The 20,394-nt window shown below is 35.2% G+C and overlaps 4 protein-coding genes across 5 annotated transcripts; 1 reads left to right on the top strand and 3 right to left on the bottom strand.

Annotated features, from left to right (window-relative positions):
• Positions 958-1,645, top strand: LOC107627872 (spermidine synthase 1-like). The gene is made up of 2 exons (XM_016330689.2): positions 958-1,408; positions 1,504-1,645. Exons 1-2 carry the CDS (start codon positions 1,271-1,273, stop codon positions 1,633-1,635), a joined length of 270 nt encoding a protein of 89 aa, XP_016186175.1. The 5' UTR covers positions 958-1,270; the 3' UTR covers positions 1,636-1,645.
• Positions 7,625-11,510, bottom strand: LOC107627871 (putative protein FAR1-RELATED SEQUENCE 10). Its single transcript, XM_021116379.1, has one exon. It carries the CDS (start codon positions 11,490-11,492, stop codon positions 10,731-10,733), a length of 762 nt encoding a protein of 253 aa, XP_020972038.1. The 5' UTR covers positions 11,493-11,510; the 3' UTR covers positions 7,625-10,730.
• LOC107628556 lies at positions 13,939-14,985 on the bottom strand. Of its 2 annotated transcripts, XM_016331193.2 has the most exons (4): positions 14,392-14,985; positions 14,217-14,318; positions 14,071-14,137; positions 13,939-13,990 (listed from the first exon to the last, which is right to left on the bottom strand). In XM_016331193.2, exons 1-3 carry the CDS (start codon positions 14,887-14,889, stop codon positions 14,126-14,128), a joined length of 612 nt encoding a protein of 203 aa, XP_016186679.1. In that variant the 5' UTR covers positions 14,890-14,985; the 3' UTR covers positions 13,939-13,990; positions 14,071-14,125. The 2 variants fall into 2 exon arrangements, with proteins under 2 accessions (XP_016186679.1, XP_020972039.1); XM_021116380.1 differs by lacking the exon at positions 14,217-14,318.
• On the bottom strand, positions 19,250-19,922 carry LOC107627870 (putative disease resistance protein At1g63350). Its single transcript, XM_016330687.1, has 2 exons — positions 19,395-19,922; positions 19,250-19,288 (listed from the first exon to the last, which is right to left on the bottom strand). Exons 1-2 carry the CDS (start codon positions 19,920-19,922, stop codon positions 19,250-19,252), a joined length of 567 nt encoding a protein of 188 aa, XP_016186173.1.

Below are 20,394 nucleotides of genomic sequence, written 5' to 3'. Positions count from 1 at the left end.
TGATGGATGAATTGCGAAGCATGAGAGTATATATATGGAGGAGCAATTTGCTGATATGAGGCAGCATCAAGATAGGCAAACTGAAGCTATCGATCATCAAGGAGAAGCAATTGATCTTCTATACACTAATCTAGACATTACAAACCCAAGGGGCATCATCCCAAGGCCTGGAACATGAAGAAATTTTGTTGAAGAATGAAGAAATTCTTTTATCAGTTATGAATGTGTCATTGTGTGTATGATATTGGGGTTTCTTGTGTTTGAGACTTATGTTTGAAAATTTGATGAATTTGGCTTATTAGAATCATTGAATGAAGGATCTAAATTTACTGTATTTTTTTTGTTGACATTCCAAATTGGGCAATAGAAGAGTTGTTTGGTATATCATTTATTTACTATCAGTTGGCAGGTTTTGTGTTTTGAAATTGACGTTTTGATTGTTTAATTATTTTCTGTCTCAAAATCGTAAAATCTCATCTCAGCATGATTTTTAGTTTGCAGGGGTGTTTACTACTACTTGACTTTTTCTCTCTTGGCTCTGTTGTTTTCTAGAATTTTTTTAACCCTTTATCATGAATTTTTTTAGTAACTAGTATTTATTCTGTTAATAATAGTAATTAATAAATAATAAAAAATGGAGTGTGATTGGTTACTTTAGAACATTTGGAAGTTCTGCTTTCATCTGTTCCATATTTTCATGACTATACATATGGATTCATTGGAGACTTAAAGATCTATGCAGACTTTTTTTTTACATATGAGAGTTAACTTGAATGCTTGTATGATGTAAACAATTTATTTATATATATCTATTTCTGTTTGTATAATCCACTTTGAGGTTTTTACTATGTACATGATGAGATGAAACATGTAAGGGAGCTACTTAAATGATAGAGGAGTTGGTTTGTTAAGTGAATGGATTATGCATAAAAGTGCATTTCAGATCTGTGTATTCTATTTTGAGGCACTTAATCATTGTCTTAAATGATTCAACCTTCCTTTTTTTTTCTATATTTTCAACTCACTTTATATTCTATTATGTTGGATTCGCTTCAAGGGCCATCGCCTTTGCCCTGTTATATGAAGATATTTTGGTTGAATAATAGTCTGTTATCATTAATGGAACTACAGGAGTGGATTTTCAAGCTCTTTGCAAGGGATTAAATATATTTGTCTACACCTTATGCCTTTAATTTTTCACAAAACCAAAATGGGATATTATCCTTAGAGTAACTTGCACATTGTTATCAAATGCTTCAGTAAGTTTACAATGTTTGCACCTGTCTTTAGTAATAAGACTCAGGAAGTGGAATTCGGCTGTGTTTTTGCAGGGGAGGCTCACTCGTTGAAGGTGGAAAAGATTTTGTTTCAAGAGAAGTCTGACTACCAGAATGTCATGGTCTTCCAGGTACATATACATCAAGTATATTTAAAGTTTTATTTTTTCCCCTATTCATGGTCCTAGTTTTATTTAACTTGTATGTGGGTGATATCTTTTTGCAGTCTTCGACATATGGCAAGGTACTTGTTCTAGATGGAGTCATTCAGCTGACAGAAAGGGATGAATGTGCTTATCAAGAGATGATCACTTATCTTCCTCTTTGCTCGATTCCAGATCAAAAAAAGCTCTTTTGATAATTTGAATCTCACCACGAATTTTGTACATGTCTATTATGCCTTATTTGTTGCCAAATATGTGTGATAACAAAATCTAATATATATTATATATATAAGGTGACTTCTGGTGGACGTTTCGTTTATAATTGCAAGAAAATTTATTTGTGGTTTATTCTCCTTTTTCTGACCCGAGACCTAAGAGATTAAACATTGTTCCAATCGATTGGTTTGTTATTGTAATCGATTGGAGTACACTTAATTATTGTATCAATCGATTGGTTTTTAATTCAATCGATTGAATTATCCTCAATTTCATTTTCAATCGATTGTATTGTTATTGTAATCGATTGAAGTACACTTAATTACTGATTCAATCGATTGTTTTTTAAATTCAATCGATTGAATTATCCTCAATTTCATTTTCAATTGATTGTATTGTTATTTTAATCAATTGAAGTACACTTATTACTGGTTCAATAGATTGTTTTTGAAGTGCAATCGATTGAAGTATCCACAATTATTATTTCAATCGATTGGTGGGGGCTTGATTACGTATAGTGCCTATCAAACGAGTTTTGAAACTGTTTTTATTTAATTATTAATCTGATGCGTCTAATCTTATTATTATTATTATTTGAGTTTTTATCAACTTAAAAATAATTATAGATAAGATATAATCATATGAATGAATTAAAATTACTTTGTTAAATTGTAAATAAAAATCAAGACAAAATTTGATTTGTATTTGATTTTAACCAAAAGATAAGATATCTTAATCAGTTTTAAGATTATTCACTTAATTTAAAAATTTTATAAAAGATAGAATTAAAATTTGGTTATCTTTCTTGGGTGTATATATATGTGCTCAATCCGACTAATTTTTTTATACGTTGACAAATTCTTTTAAGTATTACTCATACAATATTCTTCAGTTGTCTATAATCATGGATATTCCTCCTAAAGAAGATTTAGTCCTCAATGATGCATGTAATACACAGAATATGTCACTGGCTACAGACTGTGATCTTATCACAGTTGATCTTGGTGATCAAATTAGAACTACAATTCCTAGTGCTAAGGTAAGACGTAATCGATTTTTAAATTTTAGTAGAATGTATTATGAGTAATTTAATCTTTTATGTTTTCTTTCTACAGAATGACCTAGTTATCAATGAAGGTGTTATTCAAAGCAAGGATCTAAATAAAAGTGAAGAATTGTCTAGTAAAGTGGAAGAGGTCCTCCGTAGCATGGAGGTAATTTAATTTAACAACCAGTAATGCAATTGATATTATGCCATACAATCTATATAATATAAATATTTTTTCTCACTCTTTTTGTATTTTCACATTTATATGACATTATTTTACCTAAAATCTTTACGGTTAATGAGAGTTGTAAACATGGTTCGGGACGAACAAATTGATAAAATTCTTGAATCTGTAAGCCGCATTGAGAGAATGATTTCACAACTCAGTTTGAACAATGATTTCGAGACTCCGACCAAGCTTTCTGTACAAAAGACACGTCCATTCTTAAATAGATTGAAGGCTAAGAGTTCGCCTATTGATATTCATACTGCTATATCAGACGATGAGGATGATCTTATCGAACTGGACAAGAGGTCTTTTATTCACGATGATGCGTTCAAAATTGATATCAATATTGACAACCCAATATCCCCAACTATAAGAGCCGCAACAAAAAAGAAAAATATATCAAAGGTAATGCATGTGTATTAATGGACAACTCCTCATATTTTTTACTATTATATTCTTAAAATGATAATAAGAATTTACTGAATCTATTTTTTTCTTAGGGTAAGATCACTATGGGGACACAGAAAAAATTACCGTTTAATCTCCCAGGCGGAATTAGAAAGCCAAAGATTAAGTCCAAATCATCCAATAAATCCAAGGCGTCTTATGCACTGAGCCAATCCACAAGTGGCTATAGAAGACCTGTTTATTTCTTTTCCATTACGGACGTAATTACGACTTAGACACCAATCTTTAATTATCTAGTCTCTTATGAGTACTGCTAATTAACCATATAGTTGTGTATGCTAATACTTTTGTGTCAAACATTCGTAGTCAATGCATTGTAAATTTATGCCAACTCCAACCATGCGTCTTTTGGAAGATCAGATAAAGGCCTATGCATACGCATTTTCAGCCTCGCTAGATCCATTGTAAGTTAATATGATATTATATTTGTTGTCGATGAATGAGGACCAATCTAATGTGTTTTTGGTTTTTAACTGATACAGGGAAGAACTTGTATAAGGTACACAAATAATCTATTCATTAATTTACATTTGATTTTTCGCACAAACGAGTACTATATTTGGATTATGGTTCAGATTCTTGAATTAGCGGCATTGAGATGCACTGATGACCAATCTGATGTAAGTTTCAAGACAACGTGGCAACTTTCACCGAGATTTGTGGTATGTTATATAACCCCTAACAAGATAATTTTACTGATTATAAGTTATAAATGTAATGCTGATATAGAACCATGCTTTATCATGTACTAACAGTTATATTGGTTTGCATTAATGAATTAGGTGGATGTCTTCAGCAAGAAAAATTTAAAGAACAAGATGGAACACTATATTTATAAATTTATGCAACCTACTCCTGATTTAAAATTTGTAAGATTTTTTTTGGATATTCATGGTTGGATGTAGTTTTTCATCATTAACAAACATAATTCATGGGCAAATTTTATGGTCTAGATATATGTTCATATTCAAGAGGATGACCACTGGTATCTAATGGTAATCTCGGTTTACTATTGCACAATCTATCACTTGGACACCCATTTTAATGATGACAGAATTCACTTTCGTGAACGTGTTATCAACGCACTAGTAAGGATTTGAAAATTTTTTACTAAGTTTATTTGCTGATATTTTGTTTTTATTATCTAACTAGTTAAATGAAATTAGGCAAACGTACTTAGGGATGGCAAAATTCCCCGAGACGCGGGGAACCCTGCGGGGACTCCCCCGAATGGGGATCCGATTGTGGGAAATTTTCCCCGTGGGGATGGGGATGGGGGACAAAATTCCCCCGAAGTAGGCACGGGGACCCGAGCGGGGATCCCCGCCCCGTCCCCGCTATTCTCCGAAATTTAAGAATTCCTTGAATTATCCTTAATAGTTTATTTCTCATATATGTTTTTTAGTCATTTCTCACGCACACATATATATAGAAACCCAAAATTCCTAATGTTTATTTGCATAACCCTTCTTCAATTCAGAGATCCCTAAGGCTGTCCATACTCCATCCAACCTCTCTGCAGCCACCCCCTCATCACCCTTCTCACCGCATCGTCACACCTCACCGTGCCATCACCCTTATCGCGTCGTAATTTCTATTTGTGGCGTTCCTTTTTGTAACTCTGTCGTCGTGTCCATTCTCCTCTCTGTTGCCGCGTCTCCCACCTCGTCCACCGCTTTTTCCTTTGGCTCGTCATTGTGTCCCCCCATTGCGTTATTTCGAAAGAAGTCACCATCGTGTCATTTAGACTTTTTGTAGAAAATCTTGCAGTTTTGTATAAGATAGATACTTGCAGCTCTATTCATATAGAAATTGATAATTAGTTAGAACTATTATGTAGATGGGGAATGGGGTCCCCGCGGGGAATGGGGCCCCGTGGAGAATGGGGATGGGGAGCAATATTCCCCCACGGTGGGAAATAGGAGCGGGGACGGGGAGCAAATCTGAGGGCGGGGATGGGGAGCAGGGAGGCATCCCCCGCCCCCGCCCTGCTCCATTGACATCCCTAAACGTACTGGAGCAAATCATCAAGTCGAACTTTTACAAAGATGATGGCATTCAAGAGTATACTAAACAATTTAATGACTACAAAATTACAAGGCCAGAAGATATACCTCAATGTAGTTCAAGCTCGAACTCTGCAACTTGGGTGATAAAGTGGATGGATATGACTTTTGAGTTTAAACGAAATGGTAACAATAAGGTGCGCATTTATAAAACAACTCTCTAATATTTACTCACCATTTTTTGTACTAATTTATAGTGAATAAATTGCAGCTTGAGGATCACGATATTCGCATGATATCCGCTGTGCATTTACTCCGGAGTCGGGTCAACCATAAGAAGTCACAAATTATAGCGTCGGCCAATGAGTTTTGGAATTTGCACACAAACCATGAGATGTAAAGATTATAGTAGTAATCTAGATGAAACTTAATACTTTGGTTATTGCCTATTTATTTGTTATGTTTGGTGGATGTACTTCTTTAGTTATTGTTCAATGACTTCTTAAATAGATATTTATCGTTTTGTGACTTTTACAATTTTTCTCTATTTCTATGCAATATATAGATATTTTAGTTTAAAAAACTCATATATTTTGATGAAGTAATGTTATTTTTATTTATTATTTCAACAACAATGGCATACAAATATTATGTCTTGTGAATTATATTTTATTTTATGTAATTAATTTAGGTAAAAAAAATTCCAGATCTTTTTATTTGTTTGCATTCTATTTTGTAGTTTTCATTTGATCAAGATTTGACCTCTCTATTTTAATTAAATTTATATATATTGCTAATAGAAAAAAAAATCTAGATAACAGTAACCATAAAAATAATAAATCATGATTACTATATATTGCATTTGGAAAGAGATATTTTTTTAAAAGTCAGAGTATCCATTTTTAGGTAATTTATTTTGAATCATCAAAGTCTTCGTTTTTATACCATTTCCCACTCAACAATGCTACCAATTGACCAGGAGTGGGAATAGATTGCAATTGTAATATATTTATATTTTGTATGTGAACACTTCGTGGCTCATGAATTATCTTCAATCAAAAGATACAAACATGATTAATAAAATATATTTTAAATAAGCATGTTTATAGAAGGTCAAAATTCAAAACCCAATTAATAAGCTTTTAATTTGCAATAATGATAATGAATACGTACACGCCACAGAAAATCAGTTTAGTTCGGTTCGGTTCGGTTTTTTTAATCATTTGGAAAATGTAAAATTCTATCCATTCTTACCTAATAAAATTAAGCCATAATACGAACATATGAATCATAGTATGAAAAATTAAGCTGTAAAGAAATTGACTAAATCATGGCAATAAGAATAATGGTGGTGGAAAGCAACAACAATTATCAATCAATCACTATTTCTATACGATGTATATATATCAGGTGATTTAAAACTCTGTCTTCCAAAAATTAAAACAACATAAATTAGAACACCAAACCAGACATTCAAATTACATAATGAACCTGACTCAGAAAAATCAAGAAGCAATAAGAAAAGCAAAAAAGGACTGAATCAGAAATAGAACCAAAATGAATAAAAAATACAAACAAACTAATTTAAAAAATTTTCATGTGGTGCACCAATTCCACAAATTCTTCCTCTTTCACCTTCTCCTTCCTTGTATTATCATTGAGTAAACAAAAAGTACAGAATCAACTCTAAGTCAAAATTACCCTAAATCAAAACAGAACAAAAAGTCCTGAATTAAAAAATAAAATCAGAATCAACAACTCAACCATAGAATCAAGAACAAGCTAACCAAGTGTTACTACAAATTAGAATCAATAAGACTGAACCAAAACTAAATAAAATAGAATCAGAACAAAAAAAAAAACAAAACAAAACAAAACCTGAGGCTTAAGGAAGAACTTTCTATGTTAGGGACTTCCTTTGAGCTTGAACACTGAACATTGAATAATGAATAGTTAACAACAGAACAACAATCAGAGCAAGTTCAATAAATCAACAACAAATATCTAAACCATAATCAGAAGCAATTTCAGTACATCAACAAGAATTAAATTAAACAATAAAGAACAATCAGCAACAAATACACATTGTTAAACTAGAGGCAGAGGGTTGCATATTCAGCTTGACAAAAATGTCAGAGCTTCCATTTCCACTAACCTCAGAAAAAGCACTGAATGAGCTAATGAGCACAAAATCAAGAAACTTAACAACAGACAAAAAAGCCAAGAACAAGCCAGTAACAGTTTATCAGTACCAATTTAGCATCAATCAATAAGCCAGTAACAGAGTTAATTAATCAAGAATAGGCTAGAACAAGCCAGAGTAGTGAGCAAACCCAATCAACCAAGAACAAGCACTAAGCACTGACAGAGCATCCAATTAACTCAAGCACAAAGTAAAAAAACAAAACAGCAACACATCACTTAATCAATAATCATCAATCAATGAAAAAAAAAACACCAATAGTGAGTATTAAAAAATGACGATCACTGACCATGGAAGAACAAGCATGAAGAACAAGCACAAGCATTGAGCATTGACCTTCGATGGATGACGGAGAGCGATTGAGCACAATGGACAATGGCGAACAGGCGACTGATGAGAGCGAAAAGGGGATGGAGAGCGAACAAGTGACTGATGAGAGTGAACAGGGGATGGTGAGAGCGAAGTAACGAACGCCGATAGCACGAAGATGGAAGTTCTTGAGTCCGACGGAGGCAGCAGCAGTAGTCTCTCACTCCGACAGACTGCGACAAGATTGGTGGAGGCTAGGGTTTGATTTCTTTGGTGGAGGCTAGGGCATTTTGTTGATGAGTAAGGAGTAAGGAAGGAGTTGGAGAAGGGATCCAAACGCATGCAATCCCTTTTTTTTCCTTTCAACAAAGGAAATGGCGTCGTTTCTAGTAAACCGGCCGGGTTCTGGTCCGGTTTGACCGGGCGATTTTTAGCCGGTTCAACGGTTTGTATCCAGTTTTTAGAACAACGGTTTCTGCTAGTAAACCGAACCGCCTAAGCTTCCGGTTTACGATCAGACCGGTTCGACCGACCGGTCCGGTCCAATTTTCCGACCAAGCTTTCTAATAGTTTTTTTGGGTTTTCTATTTGACCGGTTCGGTTCGGTTCAGGTTTTTAGTGGCAAAACCAAAAACCGAACCGAACCGTAAAAAAACAGTAAAACATAATTTTTCCGGTTTTTTTGGTTTTCGGTTTATTCGATTTTCGGTTTTTCGGTTCGATTAGTCGGTTTTGTTCGGTCTGGATCGGTTTTGAGCACCCCTAGTCAATGAGAGACATGGTGAAAAAAAAGTCTAAGTGATAACACTTTTTTTCGTATTTTAATTACTTTTAGTCAGAAAGAAGGAAGAGGTCGCGGAGGCACCAACAACAACGGACGTTACCGGTAGAACCCTAATATACAGACTTTGAAGATTTGCTTTTCTGATTCTGATTCTGAATGAAGAATGAAGGGGGGAGGGAGTTAGGGGAAGGGGGGTTGACGCGTTACGCGTTTGGTGTTGTTTTTAATCAAACCGGCGTCCTTTTTAAGAACCGGTCGGATAGCACGGTCCGGTCAAACTGGCCGGTTCAACGGTTTTCAATTTGACGGTTTTAAATGTTAGACCAGATCATTTACATTGCCGGTTTGACCGATTTTTTTACCCTTTTTCGCAAACCGATATTTAGTTGACAATTATTTCATCTAAAAAGCATACGCACAACTATTGGAAGAATATATATATAATTTCATTAATATAGTGCAAAAAATAAATAAATACAAATATGGAACTGATTCATTCCGCAAAAATATTAAGTATATGGAGGTGGCTAATTATCACTATCTAACTCAGCCGTCAGTTCTGGATATACGTCGCCATCATCCGAACCATTAGCTTCATCTTCAATAACGTTGTTGTCAATGTCCTTTTGCCAAGGACATGTTGTCTTCTTATGTCCTTCCATTTGACAAACACTACAACGTTGCCGCTTCTTCCTAGATGGTTGTCCTGAGCCTACACCGCTTTGATGCACATACGGATTGCTACTTTTAGCTACACCTGACTGTGGTTGATTAGTGCCTTCGTCTGCAGCCTTGTAAGATGAGTACAATCCCATAATTAGGTCATGTGTCTCTTCATATATCTCTGGTACTTTAGCAGCAACAGCAGCCAATTGTTTAGAAAATTCCATCAAGGCACTTTGACGACTAATAACAACAGCATCCCTGGTGAACCGACTTGGATCATTGAGTGCTGATTTAATCTTTTTTGTCCATCTATCCAATACCAATGACCGGGGAATCTCACAAATGTCTTTGTCAACCAGAACTTTCACAATATGTTCGCAGGAAATTCCAAATGACTCCATTCTTAAACAGGTACACATGAAGATCATTTCTTCTTGACGAAAATCAACGGTCTACATAAAATCGGGCCTCCCATGCTTACACATAATGTACTTTATGCAATCATCATTATTCTCTATGTTTAGCACCCGCATTGATCCAGCTATAGAGAGAAATGCCCGAAAGAAAAGAAATATCTCATGAGTGTATAACTCAGCAGCATATCTCTCTAGCAGCTCTATACAAGTCTGCATGACGGGCACCCCACGTGTAGATTCATAATCAGCATTAAATTTTTTAAAAGCGCAAGTGTGCAACACACCTTTGAAAATGCTCTACAAAACTTGTCAAATCATACCGCGACCCCACATACCTTGCCACAACTGAGTGTAAACCTTCACATCTTGAGGTAGTTCTAAAGCCAGCAAAGAATTTTTCTCTTATATATGCAGTAGCCCACATATGCTTCTCTTCGTACATGTTGATCACCCACGGCTTATCCTCAAGGCCAAATTCTTCAATAAGCTGAACCCACTTACGCTTAAACACGGGAATCTCATAGTCTCCCAACATGATTTTTCTGAATTTAGATGTAAACGATGGATTTCCAACATTGCTAGTTGCATTTCGAATAAGGTGCCAAGCGCATAATCTATGTCTGACTTCGGGAAATACATCTCTCACTGCATTCCTAATCGCCATGGCCCCATTAGTTATTATTGAGGTCGGGGTCTTGCCATTCATTGCAAACATGAGCTGACGCAGGAGCCAAATATATGTATCAGTAGTTTCGTCCACAACTAACGCAGTAGCAAAAATAATTGTTTGGTTGTGGTGGTTAACCCCGCTGAATATGACTAATGGACAATTATACTCGTTCTTCTTGTACGTAGCATCAAAAGCAATAACATCCCCAAAGAGTCGGTAGTCTAGTTGGCTAATCCCATCAGACCAGAACAAGTTACGTAACAAACCTCTTGAATCATGATATGCCTTGAAATATAATTGTGGATCCTTCAATCACATTGTACATATCTCTGGGACCATAGCCAACAAATTCATACCCGCCTGCTTGACTAGCTAGAAGACCAAATATCTGTGAAGTGCTAATCCCTGACTTTAGCATGTTCACCATTTGCATAATATCTTCCTCTGACATTTTTCTGTGGGCATGCAACATAGCACTGAATTGTGTATCCAATAGATCATGGTTGTGTTTGTCAGAGAAATAAAAGATATGCCACCTTCCAGTTTCTGGTACAAATTTAACATCCATTCGAGCTTCACATCCAGTTCTTGTTTCCAATCTAGGCTCCTTCTTCCTTTTTTCCATCGTGTAATATTTCTCCTCCCTAAATCCTTGCCTATGACATACAAACTTTTGTTTGTAAATCTTGCCAATACTATTCTTGAAGGTCTTGCTCTTCCTTGCACTAAAGCCCTTCGACTTTGAGTACTTCAGATAAAAATCAAATGCAAGTTGCAAAGTAGAAAAGTGATATTTGCCAATTTCCTCCGCAAAATTTTCACTAAATTTCAAAGTTGTAATGTTTTGCATGGAGTCAACCGCATAAGCAGCTTCAAGGATATCTTCTGACTGATTAGATTCAGAAAAATACGCTCCCTCAGTAAATTCATCTCCGAAATCTTGTTCGAATTCATTCTGTTCATCCATCATATCTTGGTCACTTACTAGCTCTTCTTGTTGGTTAAAGTCATCGTCCTCCTGGTATTGCTCATTCATCTCAGTGTCCGTAAATATACCTGATATCTTAAAAATGTCGAATGAAAAAAAAAACAGTACACTCCATCTTATAACATTACATAAAATAGATAGATTCTAATATTGCTAGCAGGGACGGATCCAGAGATTTTAATATGGAGGTGCCAATTTTTATATAATGAAGCTTCGTCTTCCATATCCTGAAAAGGAATAACCTGTAGGGGAGTGAGAACGTCGTCCTCGCTTGTTCTCACTATAGGATTACAGAAATTGCTATAACAAGATACGTAAAGATAAAATCATTCTTAGAGTTCAGTGATCATTGCTCGTCTTATGAGTCTTTCCCAAAAACCATAGGTTCACATTCGAAATCCAGAAAATTCCTCTTTCAAGACTTGCTAAATTTCTCAAATATTCTAAAACAAAACATTTTTCCTTTCTTAAAGAAAATGTCTGAAAAGTTTTTCCTAGACCGTAACCATGAGAGCAGTTACCTACGCGGTATAAATGATCATCCCGTTCCAAGCATAGGTTCATTAAGTCTATGCTGAATCGGTTAGATATTTTATACGGAACTAGGACTCAATATACCAATCACGGCCTCAAGCCCATCCAATCCAAAACGGCCCCCGGCCCAAACAGCTCAATCAGCAACTAACTCATCACAAACCAATCAATTCAAACACAATCACAATTAATGTGGTTCAAGCACAATCAAGAACAATTACAACAAGTATAACAGTTAGCAGTTAACATAAGTATTCACATAGGCAAACCAAATACAATATGCACACCCAAACAATATCACATAAATGCAAATGATGAATGCCTGTCCTACTGGCTGTGATATCACATTGTCGGTTCAATTGCCAACCCGTCACTTTCCCATGGGAATGTTGCCCTTCGGTCACGTATAAATGGGAACCCTCTGGGATAACGTGCCCGCCACACGGTCCAGGATGTCAGTGCCTGCACACTCCTGTGATCCGAAAGGATGTGAGCGGGATACTTTGCCTCCAACCTCACATCTACACGTAAGCGGGATTAACCACCGTCCTTACGCAGGCGCTGCAACCTCGACAAGCGGGATTAACCACCGTCCTTGCCAGGCGCAAGTGACTTATCAACAATCTCGTCAATTATCAAATCTCTCAGCATAAGCGGGACGAACCCGGCCCTTACGCCTACCAAACAATAACTCATCAATCTTGATTATATCCACAATCAATTATGCTCAATATCTTATTTCAAAATCATTCTTGGCCCATTTACTTTTAAATAACAAACATAGTCAAATCACAGCTAGCCAAGAATCACCTTTCAAAACGGAGCCACTTTCCACATCTTTCCAACACTTCCAAAAATCTCAAAACCATGCCAAGTTAAAAATCTCTTTGAAAGACTCAAAATCATTCATTTCTAAATCAAGATTTGGTCGTAAGATTCCTCAGCAGAGTCTCAAGACTTCAGGGGAGAATAACCTAACTCATTTCTTAAATTCCTTGAAAACCTCTGAAACTTTAACTTCTTGAGTTGAATAAATAGAATAGGGTTTAAACCCAAAACCAAATCGTGTTTTCAATTATTCCGAACCAATTTCAAAACCAACCAAACTTAAGCCAAAACCAAATCATTTTTAAACCGAAAACCAATTTCAGTTTTATTCTTAAATCTGTTCCCAAGGGCTCGGGAAGTGTTTCAATTTTAATAAATCAAAGTTCCAAAAAATACTTCAAGCTCTTCCTAAATGTCGTAAAGTGAAATAGATTAATTGAAAACCAGGTTTATTTTAAATCCATTAAAACCCCTCCAAAATCTGTTTACGTAAATCAAATTCCAAAACAAAAAAAATCCATATTTAAATTGATTTTTAAGGCATAATTCCTTTCATAATAATTACATTAAAAATATAGAGATTTTCCTAATAAGGCAAGTTCAAACATAATTTATTTCTCAACCGTTTAAGTCAAAGCATAATTCATTCTTTTCCAAAATAATAATTCCAATCAAAATCTCAGATTTTCTAGAAATTTCGGCAGCATCTCCCCTAAAACTTGGACTTTGCCACCCTTTCCGAGTCCCAACAAAACCAATCATCAACTCTTTCTGCCAGGTTCAAGACCAAATCAGTTTCTAATAAAACAAAACTCAACTTTCAAATTATCAAAAATCATTCAAATCAACCAATCCAGAAATCTCCAATTTATCATAATCAGACATTGTTACTATCAAACAGGCAACCATATTCATTCAAGATAAAACCAGACAATTCATAAGACTCACATAACTACCAGAAATACATTTTGTACAGCATATCTATTTATAACAATTTCCACTTTAAAATAAATCAGTTTGTATAAAAAGCCCCTACCTTGGCTCGTCGAATACATGAACCACACGCGTCACAGGAAAGCCTTTCGTCTCGGCCCGAAACCAACAACCAACATCCCAGCTTCGCTTATTTTTCTCAACAGCAGAAACAGCCTCAACGCCACGTATATAAGCTCGGATACTAATTCCTAACACATCAATATCGCGAAAAATCTCAAAACTCATAACTAAAAGCTAAAGGCGAAGGTTCCGAGATAGAGACACTTACAGAAAGAAAAGGAACGGCACAACAGTCACAGCAACACTTATGCGACACGCAATCATCAGGACCCAACCTACGTTACCAAACCTCAAGGTCTTTAACCAAACATAACCAAACACTAAAGCGGGGATTTTCGAAACACAATTACTTACCAAACTAAGAAAATGAAATAGCGATGATAGCTGAACCGTTTTGCCGGCAGCCCCGGCAACCACCTCGAGTGGCGGCGGCGACCAGATCTCCGGCGACGGTAACTGAAACCAATCATACAACGGCAATAAAGCTTCTGGAATTCCAAAGGAAACGAAGACCAACTTAAATCCTTACCGGCAGAATTTTCTGGCGGCCAGGCACGGCGGCGAGATTGGTTTCTCCTCCGGCAGCGGCCTCTTCCCAGGTTCTCTCTCTCTCTTCGTGGATCTGCTCAACGGTGACAGACCAGAGGTGGCGGCAGTGGCACACGCAGTAGTGACGGCACACGACGGCGACTGGCGCAACGACGGCGGCTGAAGGCAGCTCCTTCAGCTTGCGTCTTCGGCAGCAACAACTCCCCCTCCTTACACTGTCCTCTCCCTCAGCTCCGATCCCTGTTAGCGACTCGCGGCGGCGACAGGGGCAAGGGTCGATGGCAATGACTCCAAGGGAAACAACGAGCAAGGACGGCGGTGAAGAAGACCCTGACGGCAACGTTGGCGCGGCCACACGGAATGGCGACGCCTTCCTCTCCTCGCGACTCTCGATGGTGCGGCGGCAATGGCATTTCGCGAGGATGGCGCGGGCTCCTCTCTTCACCGGCGCTCTCCTTCCCTCTCGGATCTCCTCCATCCCTTGCCAACAGCGGCGGCGGCGGTGGCAGTGACACCCACCGCGCCGCCTTCCTCTTCTTCTCCCTTCCCCTTTCCTGCGGCTCCCTTCCCCTATGTCCCCTTTCTTTCTTCCTTCCTTTCTTTCACAGGAAACTATGTTGTTTAATGAGAGTGAGGGTGTGGGGCAGCAGCTGCTGCTCCTTGGGTTTTAGGGTGGCTGGGGTTTGGTGAGTGTGTGGGGGTGTTAGGTTAGATTTAGGGTTAGGGGTAGTTCTGTAATTTCAAATAATAATAGGGATAATATGGTAATTGGAAATAAATTCTAATCCAATAATAATAATATATAGAAATACTATTCGATCATCAATTTTACAAATTATTTTCAATAAAATGTTCAAATCCAAAAATTAGAAATAATATAGTTAATTTCTTTATTTTCCAAAATAGTAGTATCAATATTTTAAAATATTAATTATTTAGTCCAAATCATATAAAAATCCTTATTATTTCACAACTACCAACTCTATAATTTAAATATAGAAAATAATTCAATAATCATAAATTAGATGAAATTCTGATTTAAATAGACAAACCTCATTATTTTCGAATTTCTAAAACTTTAAATTGTAAATAGTAAAATAATCCATAATTATAGAGTTGGGATAAAAATCTTAATTTATCTCAAATCCAATTAATCAAAACTACCTTTAATTATTTTCAATAAAACAATTTCTTGAAAATAAAACTGTAAATAATGTATGGTTTAAGATTAGTTTAAAATAGGACTTTTCAAAAGTCTTGGGTCTTACAAGGTCCGTCCCTGATTGCTAGCTAATTAGTAATAAAAAATAATAACATCTATTTACTTTTTAGTATTTCTCGTTGTCTGTGAATTAATAAAAGATAAAAAAATATTTTTTTATTACACAATCAATTTTCCGAATAAAGTATCGAAACGAATAATTGGAAAATTAGAGATTCTATTCACTACCTCGATTTTGTAATCAAAACGATGGATTATTTTCTGAACACTACAATGAAAAAATTGATTGGACCTTTGCTGATTGTTGCAACGGTGATTGTCAATTAACGATGAACAAAAAGTGGATATTAAATAGATGGATAAAAAATGAAAAAAAAAATTGGATATTGAGTAGATGAATGTTTGAAAGAAAACAATGAAATTTTTTATAATCAAAGAGAATGATACACGATTTCAATAGTGGGACTGAATAATTGGTGATGGATTATTCACTAATTTATAATGTTAATATTAAAGAAAATATAAGATTAGAGCATCTAAATCAAAATAAAACCTTAAAAAAGGAAGATAAAATTTTAAAGATAAGATAGATGAATAACAAGATAATTTCTAAAAACGATAACAAGATTGAAATAGGCGTAATACATCGTGTTCCAATCGATTGAATTCTCATGCCAATCGATTGAAATTGGCAAATCCATATTGTTTAGGTGAATTCAATCGATTGAGTCACAAAAGCAATCGATTGTTTTGGTGAGACCCCAGGTTGTTTTCAAGCATTCAATCAATTGGAGAGTGTAAACAATCGATTGAATTACAAAAATCTACTTTTTATTCATCGTTCAATCGATTGGGTCATATGACCAATCGATTGATTTATGCGAAAACCATGCTTTTGGCAATTTTCAATCGATTGTTTTGTGATAAACTGTAATCCAATCGATTGGTTTTCAAGAAAACACGATTTTATGATTTATCAGCAACGTCACGGATCGAATATAAACTTTTAATCCATTCAAATGGCCAAAAGCTTTATTACGATCAATGGAAGATCTAATTCGTTATTATTTTTGTTTTTGATTATTAACTAACATAATAGATAATTGATAAAATAATAATTTATAAAATAAAAAACTGTTTTTATAATTAAATAAAATATATGGGGTCAATTTATAATTAAAAAAATATATTTTATTATGAGACTATTTAATAATCCAAACGTTCTGGGACCATTGAATCCGGTGCCAACTGTTATCATCCATTATCTATGAGTTACAATGCAATCGCGCTTCCCACACATGTAACGCCACACTAACATAGATCATCCTCGACCCTTTTTATTTTTACTCTTTTGATTATTTTTTTAAAATTATAAGTTTATAACCACACCACATACACATGCACACTCTTTTTTTTTTTTCTCTTTTTAAAATTTAGAGAAAAGGATAAATAGGTCCTTGACCTTTTGTCTCGCGGACATTTTTGTTCCTAATCATTGAAAAATACTTTTAAGTCCCTGACCTTCACAAAATTTGGACGGATCAGTCCCTCCGTCCAAATGCCTCTGTCAGGGACTGATGCGTCCAAATGTCTTCGTTAAGGATTGATCCGTCCAAATTTTGTGAAGGTCAGGGACTTAAAAGTATTTTTCAATGGTCAGGGACGAAAATATCCGCGGAACAAAAGGTCAGGAACCTATTTGTCATTTTCTCTAAAATTTATGACCACGCCACACACATGCCCTCTTTTTTTTTTTTTAACTTAAAACCGCACCACACTTGCACTCTTTTTTTTCTCACTTTTCTTTTTTGGATAATTTATAACCACATTGCACATGCTTTTTTCAATTTTAAATTTTTTTAGTGGTTTTTTTTTTGGAAAAAAAAACATAAAAGGAAGTCAACTTGACAGTATTCCTTCCTCTTTATCAATGTCTTGGCCATGTGGGTATTCTCATTTTGTCTCTAACTTCATTACTGGAATTAAATTTCGCCTAATAAAGCTGTTAATATGACAGTGTTAGTTTTAAAAAAAATCAAATAAAAATGAAAATTGAAACTTAAGTAATATATGCAGTTAAAAAAAATTGATGGTAATATAACTCTCAACCTTAATTTTAGATCTACTAGAAAGGCAAGTAGACAAACATACAGGATTTTGTTTTGGACAATAACAATAAAATAACAATAACAACAACAATAATAATAGTAGAAATCAAATTTTTGCTTTTGAACCTTTCCCAATCATTGCCTCCAATCAGAACATAGTTAAAAAATAAAATTAATAAAAGAAGAATAAAGAACAAATTAAATAGCACTTCAAGGCTTAGTTACTCTCATTTAAGTGCATCCAGGTTCCAAGATTCAATAATGCAGTGGATTATTTCGGTATATACTATTTAGTCATAGACAGTAAATTAATGAAGTATCTTTTGTAAAATTTAAATAATAGAATATAAACTATGTAAATAATTTTATATTCGAACAAAGATATTTAAGACTTAACCTAAAGTGAATATTCATCCTGGTAATGTTTTAAACTTAATTAAGAATAAATAAAGATTAACTGATGATTGAGTCAAGATCAGGCAAATATATACGTTTAGGCTTTTTTGAAGCGATTTTAATATTGGTATACAATAAGTAAAATGTAGGATCAACAAAATAAATAAATAAGAGGAAGTATAGGGAGCTAATGGAAATTTTGTACAATGTGTACAATGGAGGTTTAGGGATATCCGATTCAGTATTAGAGATATAACCATCAGTGTTATATTTTTCTATTAGGTTAAGTTTTTGGGATGAGTGGTTTCATGACATGATATCAGAGCTCTAGATCCGAAAGGTCAAGAGTTCGATCTTTGGTAAACTCCAAAATCAGCTTAAGCTTTTGGGATGAGTGATTTCATGACATGAGATGTTTATTATCCTAGTACCCGGATGGTTATTCTGATAGTATGGGTGATGTTCATTTCCGGATGGTTATTCTGGATAGTATGGGTGATGTTCATTTTATTCATATTGGGCCAAAGATTTAGCCCATTGTACACATTGTACATTTACACCATTGACTCCTTAGCAGTACTCAATAAATAACTCAGTATTGAGGTTGGAAGTGATTACTGAATCCAAAAGCATTTGTGTAATAATGGAAAGTATAAGATAGAATGATGCATGCCATTCCAACCAAATCTCTAACTAATTAATTAATCATTTCTCTTTCACAGAATCTAGTGGCTAAGACTTCAATTGAATAGAAGTCATAAAACTTTGGGCAGAAACATAATTCTATTGATCCTATGCAACATCCTACGTACCATCTTTCCTCTTGGTAGCTGAGCTCTGACAATCACTAACATAACTAGGGAATTTGTTGAATTTTTGAAACACTCATAATGGGGTGTGGTGTTAAATTAGCAACTTAATTTGATTTACACAAAAAATAATTATAGTATTTTACTAATCAAACTATGTATGTGCCACCTTAACTAATTTTTCTTGTTGACCAAACAGACACAAAACATTCTTGACTTAGTGGCAACTCTCTTTTCTGTATGCTTACATATCTGAATTGGCTATGACCAATATGAATAAGGAAAAATGCATGACATATCAACTTAGTCTCTTAGCATGAATGTGCAAACAAAAACTGTACTCTAAATTGTTTTAACAAATTTAATGATTATGCACAATGCACAAAAGAGAAAGGATACTTTAGGTGGATCAAAACTTCAACTAAAGAGAAAGAAATATAATACATACCATTCCTTCAAATGCTTTCCGTACAGCAAAGTTGAGATCAACTTCCAATAAAACTGGATCTTTATCCTCCTCAAATTCAACTTCTGTCCACCTGTTAACACTGAGAGCACCTGCACAAAAGCTCTCCATCTTTTGGCAATCGATTAGTGAGAATTTGTCCGATAATGGGAATTTTAAGGCAATGTTTCCATTGTAAAAGCTTCCAAGGTTTGGTAGGGAGCAAAGGGACAGAGTTTTCAATTTAGGAAACACTATTATCTCTTCTTCAACAACCTCCGATGACTCCTCTGTCTCTTTTGACACTATCTCTTCTAATGATTCACAATCTTTTACTGACATGTTCTTCAGTTGATGCAAAGTTCTGCTTGTTGAAGGTGTGAACAAACTCAAAAGACCATTGCATTCTGATATGTTCAATTCTATTAGGCTGGAGAACGATACCTTGCTTGGTACTATGCTCCTCAAACAATTACACTGGTCTATTAGCAACTTTTCAAGATTTTTTAGAAATGAGATCCATCCATGCATGTTCTAATCCAATGGACTTCAGTTTAGACAGCTTAATCAACTGCAAACATTTTAAATGAGGAAGAATTCCTTTGCCGTCGTCCATGTTGGGACTCTCAGAGCAGAATATCTCTTTGAAAGAGCTACAACTCACAGCAAGATTTTCTATGTTTGGAAGCTGGGAGTCCTTCATATGGAAAAGTATCTGAATCGTCATGAAAACATTGCAACTGAAGAGCTTCTAATTTTGAAAGGCCATTCACATGAAACTGCTCATGCCACATCATCATGATCTCCTCCTTGCTCAGTGCTAGAAACTTTAAGTTTGGAATTACCTACAAGGGAAAGAAAATATGGCCAATTTAGCATACTACATACATGATGGTCAAAATAATTAATATGACATGGATGGATATATGTCATAAAATTTAACAAGACATGAAACCTTTTCTGACAAGAAAATGGCTTGATTCTTTGCTTGTGGATGTTGATA

Source organism: Arachis ipaensis, chromosome B02 (genome assembly GCF_000816755.2).
Source record: "Arachis ipaensis cultivar K30076 chromosome B02, Araip1.1, whole genome shotgun sequence".
Classification (NCBI taxonomy): Eukaryota; Viridiplantae; Streptophyta; class Magnoliopsida; order Fabales; family Fabaceae; genus Arachis; species Arachis ipaensis.
The sequence above is the reverse complement of the archived record's forward strand: the minus strand, read 5'-3'. Positions and strand labels throughout refer to the sequence as shown.